Genomic DNA, 18,901 nt, shown 5'->3' with positions numbered 1-18,901 from the left:
GTTTTTCTCCTGACCCGGTAATGCGGCTCTGCTGTGCTACCGTAACTAGAGATGAGCTCAACTCGTGCATGCTGGAGTCCAGTCATTCGACATTTGAATACTGGTGGCTGAAGAGGTTGGATGCAGCCCTACAACGTCTGAGAAAACGTGGATACAGTCTTTGGCCTGCCCTGTCAAGAAGAAAGTAAAGAAAGAAATAGACTTGAGGTCACACCGAGCTTTGAACTCAGATTGCTGGATACAGAGTCCAGAGTTCTAACCATTACACCATGGAACCTTCATTAATTATTATTTATTACTATTAAAGGATTATCCTATCTTATTTAGTGATCAGGCAGGCTCAATTTCGCAAAAAACAAAACAAAAACTGTGACGTCACAAATCAGGTGTAATTCATATGAAGTGTCCAGCAGGGGGCGCAGTATATGTAGAAATTACATTGTAAGAATAACTAGAGACTTATTTATGCTTTATAAAAAAAAAAAACAGGTATTGTGCCCCCCCCCCAACCTCCCCCCGCCCTGTAGTGTAAAATCAACCCCCCCCCCCCAAGGACCCCCCAAATTTCCCCCTGCGCCACCCCAAACGCATCACAGGTGCCAGCAGCACTTGTGGTGCGGCTGGCACCTGGCACTTGTGATGGGGGTAATTTGGGGGTCTTTGGGGGGGGTGTTCACTGGGGGCTGCTGGTGGGGGGCAGCCGCACCACAAGTGCCAGCAGCCTGTCCTATGTTCCGTGGATGGAGCTGCTGGCACTTGTGATGCATTTGGGGGTCCCTTTTACACTACAGGGCAGGGAGAGGTTAGGGGGAGGGCACAATACCTGTATTTTGTGAATAAAGCACTAATAAGTCCCTAGTTATTCTTACAATGTCATTTCTACATATACTGCGCCCCCTGCTATACACTTCATAGGAATTACACCTGATTTGTGACGTCACAGGTTTTTTTTTTTTTTAGAAAAATTGAAGCCTGCCTGATCTACTAAATTAAGGTTAATAGCACTATATGTGCATTTCCCATAGTTAGTGTATAGTAGGAATTTGTCTATATTTCCTTATGTAATAACATATTAAAAAATACATTGTGACTGGAGTTGTCCTTTAAGTGGTACTTTCTTTCGAATCAACTGGTGTCAGAAAGTTATATCTATTTGTAATTTACTTTTATTTTAAAATTTTCAGTCTTCCAGTACTTATCAACTGCTTTAGGTTCTGCAGAAAGTGCTGTATTGTGACACAGTGCTTTCTGCTGCCACCTCTGTCCATGTCAGGAACTGTCTAGAGCAGGAGAGGTTTTCTATGGGGATTTGCTGCTGCTCTGGACAGTTCCTGACATGGACAGAGGTGGCAGCAGAGAGCGCTGTGTCAGACTGGAGAGAATACACCATTTCCTGCAGCAACCGATAAGTACTGGAAGCCTAGACATTTTTAAATAGAAGTAAATTACAAATCTATATAACTTTATGACAGCAGTTTATTTGAAAGAAAAAAAAAAATCCCTTTAAGGCCTAACCTTTACAACTTGCAATCTTCAATGGGCAAAGTCCTCTTCTTATTGTGTCACATGGACCAAAGCAAACCTGTACAACACCCCCGCTATAAAGTGCCATTTATAATATCCAGGAAAGTGAAAGCGTCTTTTGAACCAAACAAAAAGTGTAAGATTTTTTTTTTATTAAATAATTTATTTAAAAAAAAAACAACAACCATAAATAGGCACAACTGGGTCATGTGATCAGCGCCATATCCTTGTACTCGTGGTGCGATTTCGTAATCATGTGGTAGCTGCGTTATATTACCAGGAGAGCGGAGAGCGCCTTCTGGAGCGGAGATATAATACATAGAATGAAGGAAGCAAGAAAAGTGTCAGAACCAGTATAAAAAGAACTATGCCCAGCATCTGGTCTAGGAGAGAATAGGCGACACCATTACCTGGAAGAGAAGAGATTGGCGTAAGTGATTGTGTTATCATACATTGTGCTGAGCTTAGATACACCAGGGCATACAGTATCAAACAACAGGGGCCTAGGCACACTGATTCAGCAGAGTGTATCACATATGATATGATTAGATACACCAATGTATACAGTATCAAACCATAAGTAAATAAATAACATAAAAGGCCCTTTGAAGGCAGGGTGTGAATATTTATCCACCTTCCACACTGGGAATCTTGCAAACATACAATAAAAGAGGTGACACATATAGGAGTTCACCTAATAACTTACTATCAGCTGGCTCGTTGGTCTAGGGGTATGATTCTCGCTTTGGGTGCGAGAGGTCCCGGGTTCAAATCCCGGACGAGCCCTCTTTTTAATGGTACGCAGACAGAGCTCCGCGCTGGAAGCCAAGTCTTAGGGTACTATTACTCGGAACGATAACCGGCCGAATCAGGCCGATTATCACTCCATGTAATAAATACAACGATCATCGGCTGATCTTTGATATAGGTTTGGACCTATTTTCGTCGCGCACCGCTACGTGTGATAGCGGTGCGCGGCCGGCGACTGACGATAAACATTACCTATCCACCCTCCAGGGCTGCTGCTGCGGTCCTCTCCCCGGGTCCTGCGCACTCTAACTTCAGAGCGGCCTGTCAGCTGACAGGCCGCCCGGCCATTCACAGGCCGCGGCAGTCCCGGCCTGTGATTGGCTGAGCGGCCTGTCAGCTGACAGGCCACTCTGAAGTTAGAGCGCGCAGGACCCGGGGAGAAGAAGACCGCAGCAGCAGCCCTGGAACATGGATAGATAATGTATATAGTTAAGCAAGGGCTGCAAGGACATCGGTAACGATGTCCCTGCAGCCCTTGTTCAACGATTATCGTTTACGATTCAACGATTATCGTTTACAGGTATTATCGGGCCCCCATCGGCCCGTGTGATACCACCCTTAGGGTCCTATCAGACTCCCACTATTGTAGCCGCAATTATTCAGCCATTATTGCAAGGTTCGTTTTAGGTTCCAAACTTTTCAAAGTTTGCTCATCCTTAAGTGTAATAACAGAGCCGTGCTGTCTGAATCTCTGTGGCAGTGTAATAACAGAGCCGTGCTGTCTGAATCTCTGTGGCACTGTAATAACAGAGCTGGCTGTATGAATCTCTGTGATAGTGTAATAACAGAGCTGGCTGTCTGAATCTCTGTGGCACTGTAATAACAGAGCTGGCTGTCTGAATCTCTGTGGCACTGTAATAACAGAGCCGTGCTGTCTGAATCTCTGTGGCACTGTAATAACAGAGCCGTGCTGTATGAATCTCTGTGGCACTGTAATAACAGAGCCGTGCTGTCTGAATCTCTGTGGCACTGTAATAACAGAGCCGTGCTGTATGAATCTCTGTGGCACTGTAATAACAGAGCCGTGCTGTCTGAATCTCTGTGGCAGTGTAATAACAGAGCCGTGCTGTCTGAATCTCTGTGATATTGTAATAACAGAGCCGTGCTGTCTGAATCTCTGTGGCACTGTAATAACAGAGCCGTGCTGTCTGAATCTCTGTGGCACTGTAATAACACAGCCGTGCTGTATGAATCTCTGTGGCACTGTAATAACAGAGCCGTGCTGTCTGAATCTCTGTGGCACTGTAATAACAGAGCTGGCTGTCTGAATCTCTGTGGCACTGTAATAACAGAGCCGTGCTGTCTGAATCTCTGTGGCACTGTAATAACAGAGCCGTGCTGTATGAATCTCTGTGGCACTGTAATAACAGAGCCGTGCTGTCTGAATCTCTGTGGCACTGTAATAACACAGCCGTGCTGTCTGAATCTCTGTGGCACTGTAATAACACAGCCGTGCTGTCTGAATCTCTGTGGCACTGTAATAACACAGCCGTGCTGTCTGAATCTCTGTGGCAGTGTAATAACAGAGCTGGCTGTATGAATCTCTGTGATAGTGTAATAACAGAGCTGGCTGTCTGAATCTCTGTGGCACTGTAATAACAGAGCCGTGCTGTCTGAATCTCTGTGGCACTGTAATAACAGAGCCGTGCTGTATGAATCTCTGTGGCACTGTAATAACAGAGCCGTGCTGTCTGAATCTCTGTGGCACTGTAATAACACAGCCGTGCTGTCTGAATCTCTGTGGCACTGTAATAACACAGCCGTGCTGTCTGAATCTCTGTGGCACTGTAATAACACAGCCGTGCTGTCTGAATCTCTGTGGCACTGTAATAACAGAGCCGTGCTGTCTGAATCTCTGTGGCACTGTAATAACACAGCCGTGCTGTCTGAATCTCTGTGGCAGTGTAATAACAGAGCCGTGCTGTCTGAATCTCTGTGGCACTGTAATAACAGAGCCGTGCTGTCTGAATCTCTGTGGCAGTGTAATAACAGAGCCGTGCTGTCTGAATCTCTGTGGCACTGTAATAACAGAGCTGGCTGTCTGAATCTCTGTGGCAGTGTAATAACAGAGCCGTGCTGTCTGAATCTCTGTGGCAGTGTAATAACAGAGCCGTGCTGTCTGAATCTCTGTGGCAGTGTAATAACAGAGCCGTGCTGTCTGAATCTCTGTGGCACTGTAATAACAGAGCCGTGCTGTCTGAATCTCTGTGGCACTGTAATAACAGAGCCGTGCTGTTTGAATCTCTGTGGCACTGTAATAACAGAGCAGTGTGGCTTTGTTATTACAGTGCAGCAGAGATCCAAACAGTTTCCCAGCTCCCGGCATGATATTGATACATCATACCGTGCAGGGAAACACTCCAGGACAGGGATTCACCATCAGCGTTGTCCGGGATTCAGGAAGCGACTACGGAATGTGTGAATCCACCCTTAGGCCTTATTCCCACATTCAGTGATTATTTAAAGTCCGTGGATGAAGTCCGCTATCTACCTCCCTGATCCGTGAAAAACCATCCGTGATTTCATGCATTTTGCATCGGTGTCCGTGTTTTTCACGGATCTGTTTAAAGCTTTTTAAATTACAATGATTACATCCCATCTGTGTTTTTCACTGATTGCACAGATGTCAAATCTCTGCAATCCATGAAAAACACGGATCTCATAAACTTCTATGCGGAATCTCTGCCGCCATCTCCTACTCTTTCCCGGAACGGATTGCGGATCCGTTAAAAAAAAAAAAGCGGAACGTGTGAATAGCTCAATAGAAAGCAATAGTCCGTGGTCACAGACAACTTCACGGAACGTGTGAATAAGACCTTGGGGTCCTAAGTTATTTTTAACAATAAATGATCGCAAAAGAGATTGTTTATCGATAAGCTGAAACCGTTCCCAATATTAAACAGACCGATAGTCGTTAGTTACCATCGTCACTACAGTCGTTTGCTCCATCTGAGCCATTAGCGAACAAATGCGGAATTACAGCCGACGATTAACAATGATTTTGGTGTCAGAACCAAACGAACGATGAGCGATTTCTCGTTGGTCGGGCATGTAAATTTGAACGATATAACGATAATTCACAGGATAATTGTCCCGTGTAATAGGGCTCTTAAACGTCAACCGGGGATGTGTGCCGGCTTTTGTCACTGGAGCAGCAGACTCCGCCTCTTTGTCACTGGAGCAGCAGACTCCGCCTCTTTGTCACTGGAGCAGCAGACTCCGCCTCTTTGTCACTGGAGCAGCAGACTCCGCCTCCCTGAAATAACCTGCTATTTCAAGTGTTGGAAGCATCGGCGTGTCCTGGACACAATACTTTGTCATACAACAAGCAGCGTTGAACTCACTCTGTGACTTGAGAACACCAGATGGCTTAGAGACAAGGTGTGAATATTCTGCCACCTCCCACGCTGGGAATTTCCAACAGAAGAGCAAACATGTAAGCTCCTATAAATTGTACTAGGAAACATACCGAGAACAGGACACTGTACATCTATAGGAGCTCCTTCACCCCTTATCAGCTGGCTCGTTGGTCTAGGGGTATGATTCTCGCTTTGGGTGCGAGAGGTCCCGGGTTCAAATCCCGGACGAGCCCTCTTTTCCAGTTGATTGTTTTCCACCTATGTGAAGTTTCACTGCGTTTCCACAAATAAATATCATGAGACCAGGTTGATAACTGTGTAACTATACCCCATATTCCTTAGAGAGTACTGGAATGCACATAATATTACTGTCTATGCTGAAGTTGTATAGCAGTTAATTTCCTCTATTTAGAGAGCAGTATTATAGTAGTTGCATCCCTGTATATAGGGGGCAGTATTATAGTAGTTATATACCTGTATATAGGAGCAGTATTATAGTAGTTATATTCCTGTATATAGGAGCAGTATTATAGTAGTTATATTCTTGTATATAGGAGCAGTATTATAGTAGTTATATTCTTGTATATAGAAGCCGTATTATAGTTGTTATATCCCTGTATATAGGGGGCAGTATTATAGTAGTTATATCCCTGTATATAGGAGCAGTATTATAGTAGTTATATTCCTGTATATAGGAGGCAGTATTATAGTAGTTATATTCTTGTATATAGGAGCAGTATTATAGTAGTTATATTCCTGTATATGGGGGCAGTATTATAGTAGTTATATTCTTGTATATAGGAGCAGTATTATAGTAGTTATATTCCTGTATATGGGGGCAGTATTATAGTAGTTATATTCTTGTATATAGGAGCAGTATTATAGTAGTTATATTCCTGTATATAGGAACAGTATTATAGTAGTTATATTCCTGTATATAGGAGCAGTATTATAGTAGTTATATTCCTGTATATAGGAGCAGTATTATAGTAGTTATATCCCTGTATATAGGAGCAGTATTATAGTAGTTATATTCTTGTATATCGGAGCAGTATTATAGTAGTTATATTCCTGTATATAGGAGCAGTATTATAGTAGTTATATTCCTGTATATAGGGGACAGTATTATAGTAGTTATATTCTTGTATATAGGAGCAGTATTATAGTAGTTATATTCTTGTATATAGGAGGCAGTATTATAGTAGTTATATTCCTGTATATAGGAGCAGTATTATAGTAGTTATATTCCTGTATATAGGAGCAGTATTATAGTAGTTATATTCTTGTATATAGGAGCAGTATTATAGTAGTTATATTCTTGTATATAGGAGCAGTATTATAGTAGTTATATTCCTGTATATAGGAGCAGTATTATAGCAGTTATATTCTTGTATATAGGAGCAGTATTATAGTAATTATATTCCTGTATATAGGAGCAGTATTATAGTAGTTATATTCCTGTATATAGGAGCAGTATTATAGTAGTTATATTCTTGTATATAGGAGCAGTATTATAGTAATTATATTCCTGTATATAGGAGCAGTATTATAGTAGTTATATTCCTGTATATAGGAGCAGTATTATAGCAGTTATATTCTTGTATATAGGAGCAGTATTATAGTAATTATATTCCTGTATATAGGAGCAGTATTATAGTAGTTATATTCCTGTATATAGGAGCAGTATTATAGCAGTTATATTCTTGTATATAGGAGCAGTATTATAGTAGTTATATTCCTGTATATAGGGAGCAGTATTATAGCAGTTATATTCTTGTATATAGGGTAGTATTATAGTAGTTATATTAAGTGCAGCGTGTCCTGGTACGGTGTGCAAGTCATCAGTAAGATTATAAGATGGGGGATCCTATATGAGGACATCAGAGCACTCACTAGGAAGGAGATGTATAATAACCTTCTCAGGTCTCAGTTTAAGGTCCAGATAGAATTGAGGGGTGCCCCAAACCTTGAGGTGAGGCAGGCCGCAAAAATCCTATCAGACCCTAGAGTCCCCCCTCATATGAGAGACGTGGCCTGGCTGGGATTCCATGGCAAGATGTATGTCAGAGAAAATCTGAAGTGTAGGAACGTTCCAGACCGATCCTGCCCTAGAGAAGAGTGTGTCCAGATGACTGAGACCATGGAGCATCTGCTGTTAGAGTGCCCCTTTAGTGTAGAGGTATGGGAGGCTGTGTCCCTGTCTCTGAAACTCCATCATCTTGTGGGACAGCCGTACTATCAGTTGCTGTCAGGGCCGGACTGGGACTTAAAATCAGCCCTGGCAGTCAAACCCCAGCAGCCCACATACCATATCATGGATAGCCGTGTAAAATACGTGCTGGAGCAAATTCTGCTTCATTTAGCCATGTCCCCACTACTCCCTTAAACATGTGAACCCACCATCAGCACCTAAAAATAATGCTATAACATAATCTGCTGTGGATTTGATGCGGCATATTTATGCATTCATTTCAACTGATTAAATCAGAAGCATCAAATCCGCATTGGATTAGGTGTGAACGTGCCCGTAAAGGGAACCTGTGGGGTCTATACCAGGTGCAGAGCTGTAGATCCCAGCATACAGGTCAGGGACTGGATCTTTAGTCCATTGTAAACCTCTATAATCTTTCTTTTCATTACCAGCTGAAGTGTCACCTTCTGCCCCCGCCCCTTCCTGCTCTGACTGATGGACGTATAGGGTGCTGGTGCTGCTGCTGCCGCTGCTGTTGTGAAACTTTAGTTGGAAATGAAAAGGACAATTATATAAGTTTAGACTGGACTAAAGGTCTGTCTATCTATCTATCTATCTATCTATCAATCATCTATCTCAGGTATATGTAGGGCCCCAGGACAAATTTTAAGATATATAATGGTAACATAGGTAAGAATTTTCTGTGCATGATAATACTGTCATAGTTAATAACACCAGTAAGCAAATATTATCACCATACTGTACACGTTACTGCCATACTGTCACTAAGCAAACCCACCAATATTGCCAATACTACCAGTATATAAGTAACAAATAATATCACCACACCATGACTAATACCGCTACACTGTGACTGAATACAATCCACTATATACAACACTAATATTGCCAATACTACCAGAATACTCAGGACAAGTAATACCATCACACCATGCCCACTACTCTCACCATACAGTGACTGGATACCACTATACTGTCACCAAATAACAGCCACTATATAAAGATCATAATTCTCCCAAAGCAGTGACAATAGAACACAGGTGTCACACTCCGGCCCTCCAGCTGTTACATCACTACAATCCCCATCATGCCTGGACAGCTAAAGCATGACAGGAATTGTAGTTTTGCAACACAAGGAGGGCCGGAGTTTGACACCCCTGATACCAAGGTAGATCCCAGCTGTGTAAAGGTTCTGCAGACCTTATAAGTGATTATAGTGCAGTTACATCCTGTGACTCACAGTAGGCGTCTTCTCTGTATGAAGAGACGTCCACTTTTTCTTCTCCATCTATCTCCGGCCATCATAAAGGCTTCTCTGGTTATGACTCCTCTCCACGGGATCTGCCAGACAGACATTTTAGGCTTCTTGCTCCAGCAACATCCTCATCTATACATCCCCCATATAGAATAGCCCCCCGCTGCACATCTTTCCATATAGAATAGTCCCATTGCTCTACATGTACATCCCTCCCATATAGAATAGCCCCCCTGCTGTACATGTACATTCCCCCATATAGAATAACCTCCCCTGTGCAATCCCCCCTATATAGAATAGCCCCCTCTGTGCATCCCCTCCACATAGAATAGCCCCCCTGTGCAATCCCCCCATATAGAATAGCCCCCCTGTGCAATCCCCCCATATAGAATAGCCCCCCTGCATAATAGCCCCCCTGTGAAATCCCCCCATATAGAATAGCCCCCCTGCATTCCCCCAATATAGAATAGCCCCCCTGCATAATAGCCCCCCTGTGAAATCCCCCCATATAGAATAGCCCCCCTGCATTCCCCCAATATAGAATAGCCCCCCTGCATCCCCCCATTTGAAAAACCTCCCTCTGCACCCCCCCATATAGCATAACTTCCCCTGTGCAATCCCCCCCTATATAGAATAGCCCCCCTGCATAATAGCCCTCCCTGTACAATCCCCCCATATAGAATAGCCCCCCTGCATAATAGCCCTCCCTGTGCAATCCCCCCATATAGAATAGCCCCCTGTGCAATCCCCCCCCATATAGAATAGCCCCCCTGTGCAATCCCCCCATATAGAATAGCCCCCCCTGTGCAACTCCCCACATATAGAATAGCCCCCCCTGCATAATAGGCCCCCCTGTGCAATCCCCTACATATAGAATAGCCCCCCTGTGCAATCCCCTACATATAGAATAGCCCCCCTGCATAATAGCCCCCCTGTGCAATCCCCCCCATATAGAATAGCCCCCCTGTGCAATTCCCCCATATAGAATATCCCCCCTGCATAATAGCCCCCCCCTGTGCATCCCACCCATATAGAATAGCCCCCTGTGCAATCCCCCCCATATAGAATAGCCCCCCTGTGCAATCCCCCCATATAGAATAGCCCCCCCTGTGCAACTCCCCACATATAGAATAGCCCCCCCTGCATAATAGGCCCCCCTGTGCAATCCCCTACATATAGAATAGCCCCCCTGTGCAATCCCCTACATATAGAATAGCCCCCCTGCATAATAGCCCCCCTGTGCAATCCCCCCATATAGAATAGCCCCCCTGTGCAATTCCCCCATATAGAATAGCCCCCCTGCATAATAGCCCCCCCCCCTGTGCATCCCACCCATATAGAATAGCCCCCTGTGCAATCCCCCCCATATAGAATAGCCCCCCTGTGCAATCCCCCCCATATAGAATAGCCCCCCCTGTGCAACTCCCCACATATAGAATAGCCCCCCCTGCATAATAGGCCCCCCTGTGCAATCCCCTACATATAGAATAGCCCCCCCTGCATAATAGCCACCCCTGTGCAATCCCCTACATATAGAATAGCCCCCCCTGCATAATAGGCCCCCCTGTGCAATCCCCTACATATAGAATAGCCCCCCTGCATAATAGCCACCCCTGTGCAATCCCCCATATATAATTTCCCCCCTGTGCAATCCCCTACATATAGAATAGCCCCCCTGCATAATAGCCCCCCTGTGCAATCCCCCCATATAGAATAGCCCCCCTGTGCAATTCCCCCATATAGAATAGCCCCCCTGCATAATAGCCCCCCCCCCCCTGTGCATCCCACCCATATAGAATAGCCCCCCCCCCCCGTGCAATCCCCCCCTTTCCCATAAAAAATAGCCCCCCCTGCATCCCCTCCCCTCATATAGAGTAGCCCCCCTGCCGCTGTGTGGCCACATGTGAAGTAATTTAAAAAAAACACTCACCTCACCTCGTTCCCAGCAGCTTCTTCCTCCGGATCTTTGGTGCACAGCATCTTCTTCCTGCTGCAGCAGCCGGCGGCCCCTCTCCACTCTACTCCCAGGTCCTCAGCGGCGCGTCAGGGAAGTGACGTCAGCCGCTGGGGGCCTGGCAGAGGTGCCTGCAGACGTGCCTGCGCGAGGCACGTCTGCGGCCTCAGCACTTGGGGGAGGAATTAGGCGGCCTGGAAGAGACTGAGGGAATAGCGCGGCGGCCGGTCGCGCTATTCTCTCAGTCTTAACCACCGCAGAGGGCCGGCCGCAGGCAGCACATTACCCCCAGCCCAGCCTACCCCTGAGCGCGCGGTCCCGGGGGCGGGACGGAGACACGCCACTGCAGCCCGCACCTCTCAGCCCAGCTGGCCCGCTCCTGACATGCTCCTCTTATCCAATCAACGAGGGGCCGCAGCGGCCCCACGCTCCTGCTCCACGTTGATTGGATTGGTGGAGCTTGTCAGGAGCCGGTGGGAAGAGAGAAGCGGGCTGCAGTGACGGGAGTGGGCCGCAGCGATGATTTTTTTTTTTTTTAATTATGCAGCCCGGGCGGCCCACGGACTGGTAATCCGGCCAGCCCAGCGGGCATTTGCCCGGCTTGCCAGATTACCAGTCCGGGCCTGCTCCCATCCCCCGAGCTGACTGATGCCTGAGAGAAGAGGAGGCCGGGTCCTGAGAGGAGGGAGACTACCTCACTGCTGCCCGGCTACTGACACACAGTAAGGACGCATCCCTATGTGTCAGCTAGGTACAATGTAAATGGCAGAGCAGCAGGGATCTGGGCAGGGGCATAGCCGAGCTCTGGGGCCCACGGAGGGTATGTTGCACTGCAGAGGAGACCTACCTACCTACACCTGCTGTGGGGGTGAGTGAGGAGACAGCACCAGCGCTGGAGGAAGTCCCGCTCTGCTCACAGTATCAGCAGTCGGGAGACAGGAAGTTTGAAGTTCGGTATAGGTGTGGGGGGCCCGGCTTCACTACACACTATTCTCCCGGTTAGCTGGTGTCAGGACAAAGGTCCTGAACAGGGCCGATTCCGGGGTCTCCGCCGCCTGAGGCAGACCGCAGGCGGCCGCCCCCTCACTAGCAAACCCCCCCCCCCCCGGACCACAACGCGTACCCGACACCCCCCTATACAAACATCCCCCTCCCCGCGCGCGCTCCAGCCGTGCATCCGCTCACCTGTCCTGCCGCAGCACTCCCGTCGCCAACGCTCACTGCTCTCCCCTGCCGTGCTCCTGCGCCGTCAGTCAGCGGCTGTCAAAGCCGCCATCCCGCCGCCAACGATAACCGCTGTCCCAGCTCATCGCGGCCCCCGCTGACCCCGGGCACTCACAACTTGCTGGAGGACCATGAAAGCTGCTGACTTGACAGCGCGGGAGCTCGGCGGGGGACAGCGGTGAGCGTTGGTGGCGGGACCGGACGGCTGCCGCAGGACAGGTGAGCGGCTGCAGGGCTGCTGTCTGCCGCCCCCTGCAGGGCCGCAGAATCTGCTGCCTGAGGCGGAATACTCATGGTCCTGAACAGCTAACAGGGAACATCACAGCCTGGCCGGGCCCCGTAGCAGCGGCTACGGCTGCTACTGCGGTAGTTCCGCCCCTGGTGGCAGTGTAATAACAGAGCCGTGCTATATGAATCTCTGTGGCAGTGTAATAACAGAGCTGTCTGTCTGAATCTCTGTGGCACTGTAATAACAGAGCAGTGTGGCTTTGTTATTACAGTGCAGCAAAGATCCAAACAGTTTCCCAGCTCCCGGCATGATATTGATACATCATACCGTGCAGGGAAACACTCCAGGACAGGGATTCACCATCAGCGTTGTCCGGGATTCAGGAAGCGACTACGGAATGTGTGAATCCACCCTTAGGCCTTATTCCCACATTCAGTGATTATTTAAAGTCCGTGGATGAAGTCCGCTATCTACCTCCCTGATCCGTGAAAAACCATCCGTGATTTCATGCATTTTGCATCGGTGTCCGTGTTTTTCACGGATCTGTTTAAAGCTTTTTAAATTACAATGATTACATCCCATCTGTGTTTTTCACTGATTGCACAGATGTCAGATCTCTGCAATCCATGAAAAACACGGATCTCATAGACTTCTATGCGGAATCTGTGCCGCCATCTCCTACTCTTTCCCGGAACGGATTGCGGATCCGTAAAAAAAAAAAAAGCGGAACGTGTGAATAGCTCAATAGAAAGCAATAGTCCGTGGTCACAGACAACTTCACGGAACGTGTGAATAAGACCTTGGGGTCCTAAGTTATTTTTAACAATAAATGATTGCAAAAGAGATTGTTTATCGTTAACCTGAAACCGTTCCCAATATTAAACAGACCGATAGTCGTTAGTTACCATCGTCACTACAGTCGTTTGCTCCATCTGAGCCATTAGCGAACAAATGCGGAATTACAGCCGACGATTAACAATGATTTTGGTGTCAGAACGAACGATGAACGATTTCTCGTTGGTCGGGCATGTAAATTTGAACGATATAACGATAATTCACAGGATAATCGTCCCGTGTAATAGGGCCCTTAAACGTCAATCGGGGATGTGTTCTGGCTTTTGTCACTGGAGCAGCAGACTCCGCCTCTTTGTCACTGGAGCAGCAGACTCCGCCTCTTTGTCACTGGAGCAACAGACTCCGCCTCCCTGAAATCACCCGCTATTTCAGATGTTGGAAGCCCCGACAGAAATACGGTGCCATTGTATTTTACTGTTCTAGCAGCAATGCCACATGACCATGACTAAGCTATGTGACATGACAAAGTCCCTTTTAATTTAGCAAGTATGTCTTTCATTTCCCGACAGGTATGGACGACAAAAGCATATGGGGAACTTTAGAGGCGTGTCCTAGACACAATACTTAGTCATGCAACAAGCAGCGCTGAACTCACTCTGTGACTTGAGAACACCAGATGGTTTAGAGACAGGGTGTGAATATTCTGCCACCTCCCACACTGGGAATTTCCAACAGAACAAACATATAAACTCCTATAAATTGTACTAGGAAACATACCGAGAACAAGACACCTCTATAGCAGACATATACAAGACATCTATAGCAGCTCCTCTATCACATATCAGCTGGCTCGTTGGTCTAGGGGTATGATTCTCGCTTTGGGTGCGAGAGGTCCCGGGTTCAAATCCCGGACGAGCCCTTTTTTCCAGTTGATTGTTTTCCACTAATATGAAGGTTCTCCACGTTACCACAAATAATTATCATGAGACCAGGTTAATAACTGTATAACTATACCCCATATTCCTTAGGCTGGGTTCACACTGCGTTTTTGCAATCCGTTTTTTTTTCATCCATTTTTTGCGAAAAACGGATGCATTTGTGTGCATCCGTTTTGATCCGTTTTTTTTTACAATGGAAGTCAATAGAAAAACGGATCAAAACGGATGCACACAAATGCATCCGTTTTTTTCATCCGTTTTTTTTTAAAACGGATTGCAAAAACGCAGTGTGAACCTAGCCTTAGAGAGTACTGGAATGCACATAATTTTACTGTCTATGCAGAAGTTGTATAGCAGTTAATTTCCTCTATTTAGAGAGCAGTATTATAGTAGTTATATTCCTGTATATAGGAGCAGTATTATAGTAGTTATATTCCTGTATATAGGAGCAGTATTATAGTAGTTATATTCTTGTATATAGGAGCAGTATTATAGTAGTTATATTCTTATATATAGGAGCAGTATTATAGTAGTTATATTCTTGTATATAGGAGCAGTATTATAGTAGTTATATTCTTGTATATAGGAGCAGTATTATAGTAGTTATATTCCTGTATATAGGAGCAGTAATATAGTAGTTATATTCCTGTGTATAGGGGGCTGTATTATAGTAGCTATATTCTTGTATATAGGAGCAGTATTATAGTAGTTATATTCCTGTATATAGGAGCAGTATTATAGTAGTTGCATCCCTGTATATAGTTAAAATTTGTACCTGTAATTTTTCTTTCCTCGAGTTGAAGGCAGCACAGAAGGGATATTCCATCCTATGGTCCCCTTCCCAGGACCGCCCACCTAGAACACTCAATTAATTAACAATTAGTGTTAGCAGGCATAAGTATCCCCCAAGACCCATAATGCACTGTGTAATGAATAGACTAAACTGATGCAAATTTAACATTTATTGGGTGGGTAAGTGTGCTGCCTTCAACTCGAGGAAAGAAAAATTACAGGTACAAATTTTAACTTTCCTCATCGTTTCAGGCAGCACAGAAGGGATTTACATAGAATCATACAGAAACAACAGGGTGGGGGTTAATTTTGCTCAGCTGCACTTAATACCCCTGTACCAAAGGCTGAATTCTGGGTGTGTATGTCAAGTCGGTAATGCTTGGAATATGTAGATCTGGCTGACCAAGAAGCGGCATTACAAATCTCATGCAAGGGAACCTGAGCTCTTTCTGCCCATGTAGTGGCAGTGGAACGGGTAGAGTGTGCTCTTATTCCCAAAGGAGGCGACTTCCCTTCCATCTTGTAGACCTCCAGAATTAACATCTTTATCCATCTGGCTAGAGTGTCTTTCGACGCCTTTTTTCCCCTTTTTTGACCTGAAAACTGTAGGAACAGATTTTCATCTATACGGAATGAAGCTACTCTGGAAGTGTAGAGGAGGAGTGCTCTTTTATTATCCAAGGTATGTAGATTTTGTTCTTCTTCATTTCCAGGATCTGGATGGAAGACTGGAAGAAAAGTCTCTCTATTGATATTGGAATCAGAAGCTATTTTTGGTAGGAAGGATGGTACTGTCCTTAGACTGACTCCTTCTGGGACAAATTTTAGAAAAGGTTCCTGTGAAGAAAGAGCTTGCAGCTCACCAAGCCTTTTAGCAGATGTGATGGCCACTAGAAACAGGACTTTGTATGACAGCCATTTTACATCTGTCTCTTGTAAGGGCTCAAACGGTGGAGACATTAAAGATCTAAGGACCAGGCATAGGTCCCAGGTTGCGACAGGAGTCCTTCTTGTAGGCCTTAGGTTTCCAAGAGCTTTAAAGAATCTCGTTATTAAGGGTTGGTTCACAAATTTTCCTTCTGTAAAGGCGTTGATAGCAGTCATATGGCAGCGCAACGTGTTAGTTTTAAGGCCTTTATCAAAGCCATTTTGAAGGAACTGGAGAATATTGGAAACATTAACAGTCTGGTCTTGCTGCAGTTTTAGCCAGTTCGAGAAGACTTTCCACAATTTACAATATGTAGCGTTTGTAGATGGTCTTCTTGCTGCCATCAATGTTTTAATCACAGTTTCCGAGATACCTTGGTTCTTTAGTCTGTTGGATTCAAGTACCATACCGTCAGATGTAGTTTGTGTAGGTGAAGATGGTAAAACCCCCTCTGTAATAGTAGATCTCGGTGGGGAGGCAGCTTCCAATACGTGTTCCTCGACATCTCCAGTAATCCCGGCAACCAGGCTCTCCGGGGCCAGAATGGAGTTATCAGGATTGCTCGTGGTCTGTCCTTCCTGAGCTTCGCTATAACCCTGGGGATGAGAGGAACCGGAGGGAAGATGTACACAAACTTGTTTCTCCAGGGGAACGAGAATGCATCTATGAAGTCTGGACTGTCCCTCTTGATCAGGGAGCAAAACTTCTGGACCTGACGATTCTCTCTCGTGGCCATAAGATCGATTTCTGGCCGACCCCACTTCTCCACGATCTCTTTGAAATAGGTCGGATTGAGAGACCACTCGCTGGGCTTCAATTGTGATCGGCTGAGAAGATCGGCTTTGATGTTGTCTTTGCCTCTGATGTGCACTGCTGTTAGTGATGTTATTGATGATTCTGCCCATGACATAATTTTGCTGCATACTCTCTGTAGGAGAGGACTCCTGGTTCCCCCTTGCCTGTTGACATAACATACGGATACCAGATTGTCTGACTGGACTAACACCGGCTTCCCTCTGAGATAGTCTTCGAAGTGACGTAGGGCTAGCAGGATGGTTGTCAGTTCCTTGAGATTGGAAGAACCTGATTTCAGGGTTGAAGACCAGGAACCCTGAATCCATCTCTCCGCCATGTGAGCTCCCCAGCCTGATTGTGATGCATCTGTCACTATGACCACTGGTTCTTGGTAACGAAAAGTCTTTCCCTGTCGCAAGTTCTTGCTCAGCAACCACCAATAGAGACTCTTGCGTGTGTAAGGTGACACCTTCAGAGGATAAGACAAGGTTCGTAAGTCCTTGTTCCAGGTATTGAGTATGTCTGACTGGAGAGCTCTGATGTGGGCTTTGGCCCATGGTACAGCCTCTATGGCCGATGTCAGGTGACCCAACATTTTCATGGCAGTACGAATTGTTACAAGGGGAACCTGAATCAGGTGACGGACTTCGCTCTGTAGCTTCAAAATCTTCTCTTCTGGTAGAAATAGTTTCATCTGAACGGAGTCCACAATGAAGCCTAGAAACTGAATACGTGTGGTTGAAGAGAGAACTGATTTTTGAAGGTTTATTATAAATCCCACTTTGGTAAGTAAGTCCATGGTTTTTTGAAGATGACTCTGCAGAATTTCTGGTGATTCTGCTATCAACAACCAGTCGTCCAGGTAGGCTACCAGACGTATCCCTTGAAGTCTCAGGACGGCCACTAAGACAACTGCCACTTTGGTGAATATGCGAGGGGCTGGTGAAAGGCCAAATGGCAGGGCCTTGAACTGCATGTGATGAATTTCTCCCTTCACTTTGTATGCAACTCTTAGAAACTGTCTGGAGTCCATATGTATTGGGATGTGTAGATATGCATCCTTTAAATCGAGAGATGCCATCACGTCGCCTTGGCGAATGAGACCTACAACAGTTTTGATGGTGTCCATCTTGAATTTGTCTTTTTTTAGAAATTGATTTAGATAACAGAGATCTATTATTAATCGCCACTTTCTTTCTGGCTTGGGTACTGGAAAGAGTCTTGAGTATATACCGAAGCCTCTCTCTTCCGGTGGTACAGGTTCTAAAGCTCCTTTTTGGAGAAATTCTCTGACCAGTAAGCTGACTCTGTAATCTTCCGCATGATTTATGATAAATCTGTCTGGAGCAGGTCTTGCAAAGTGAAGAACATAACCGTTGGCGATGATGGATAGGACCCATCTGTCTCCTGTGACATTTTTCCATTCTGGTAGAAATTCCAGGAGTCTTGCTCCTACCGGAAGAGAGGGCCTGGCGTCAGAATTCCGACTTTGCATTGGAGGATTCACCTTGCTTTTTCTTATTTCTGTCTTGGTATCTTGTCTTGTAAGATCTGTTTGATCTATCCTGTCCTGTACGGGAACGAAAACTCCCTCGTCCTCTTTGTGAACGAAAAGTTCTGTAGGATCTACCTCCGTAGGTCTGAGGCATGGACATAGACTTATCCTTCTTGTTCTCTTCTAGAGCTTTATCTAACTCAGAACCGATGAGTCTTCCAGGTTCATAAGGAATGGAACAAAAATTCAGCTTTGAAGCAGTATCACCCTTCCATGGTTTTAACCATATAGCTCTTCTTGTAGAGCTATTTACTGCCATATTCTTTGAGGTCACTCTCACCACATCTACAGGGAAGTCACATATAAAGTCAGCCGCCATTTTGATGGTTGACACTTGTTCCAGTAGTTCCTCTCGGTGTACCCCATCTTCAATATCAGCTGTCAAGTGACTGAGCCAAAGTCTTAGAGCTCTCGCAATCGGTACTGTGGATAAAGCCGCTTTATTTAGAGAAGCTAGGTTAGAATACGACCTTTTAAGCAGTGCCTCAGCTTTTTTGTTCATTGGGTCCTTGAGAAGGACAGTCCCATCGC

General features: G+C 45.7%; 1 protein-coding gene and 3 non-coding genes across 4 annotated transcripts in view; 3 read left to right on the top strand and 1 right to left on the bottom strand.

Moving 5' to 3' along the window:
* Positions 1 to 1,715: 1,715 nt before the first annotated feature.
* Positions 1,716 to 18,901, bottom strand: part of LOC138801779 (programmed cell death 1 ligand 1-like) — a 33,220-nt gene continuing 16,034 nt past the window's right edge. Inside the window, exon 3 of the mRNA XM_069984897.1 lies at positions 1,716 to 1,934. Coding sequence (XP_069840998.1) covers positions 1,798 to 1,934 — 137 coding nt within the window. The 3' untranslated portion in view covers positions 1,716 to 1,797. The remainder of the gene's footprint in view (positions 1,935 to 18,901) is intronic.
* Positions 2,239 to 2,310, top strand: TRNAP-UGG (transfer RNA proline (anticodon UGG)). Its single transcript has one exon. It is a non-coding gene; the product is annotated as a tRNA-Pro (tRNA).
* On the top strand, positions 5,855 to 5,926 carry TRNAP-UGG (transfer RNA proline (anticodon UGG)). The gene has a single exon. It is a non-coding gene; the product is annotated as a tRNA-Pro (tRNA).
* TRNAP-UGG (transfer RNA proline (anticodon UGG)) lies at positions 14,210 to 14,281 on the top strand. The gene has a single exon. It is a non-coding gene; the product is annotated as a tRNA-Pro (tRNA).

This window comes from Dendropsophus ebraccatus, chromosome 1 (assembly GCF_027789765.1).
Source record: "Dendropsophus ebraccatus isolate aDenEbr1 chromosome 1, aDenEbr1.pat, whole genome shotgun sequence".
Taxonomy (NCBI): Eukaryota; Metazoa; Chordata; class Amphibia; order Anura; family Hylidae; genus Dendropsophus; species Dendropsophus ebraccatus.
Note: the sequence above shows the minus strand (reverse complement) of the source record. Positions and strands in the feature narration are given on the sequence as shown.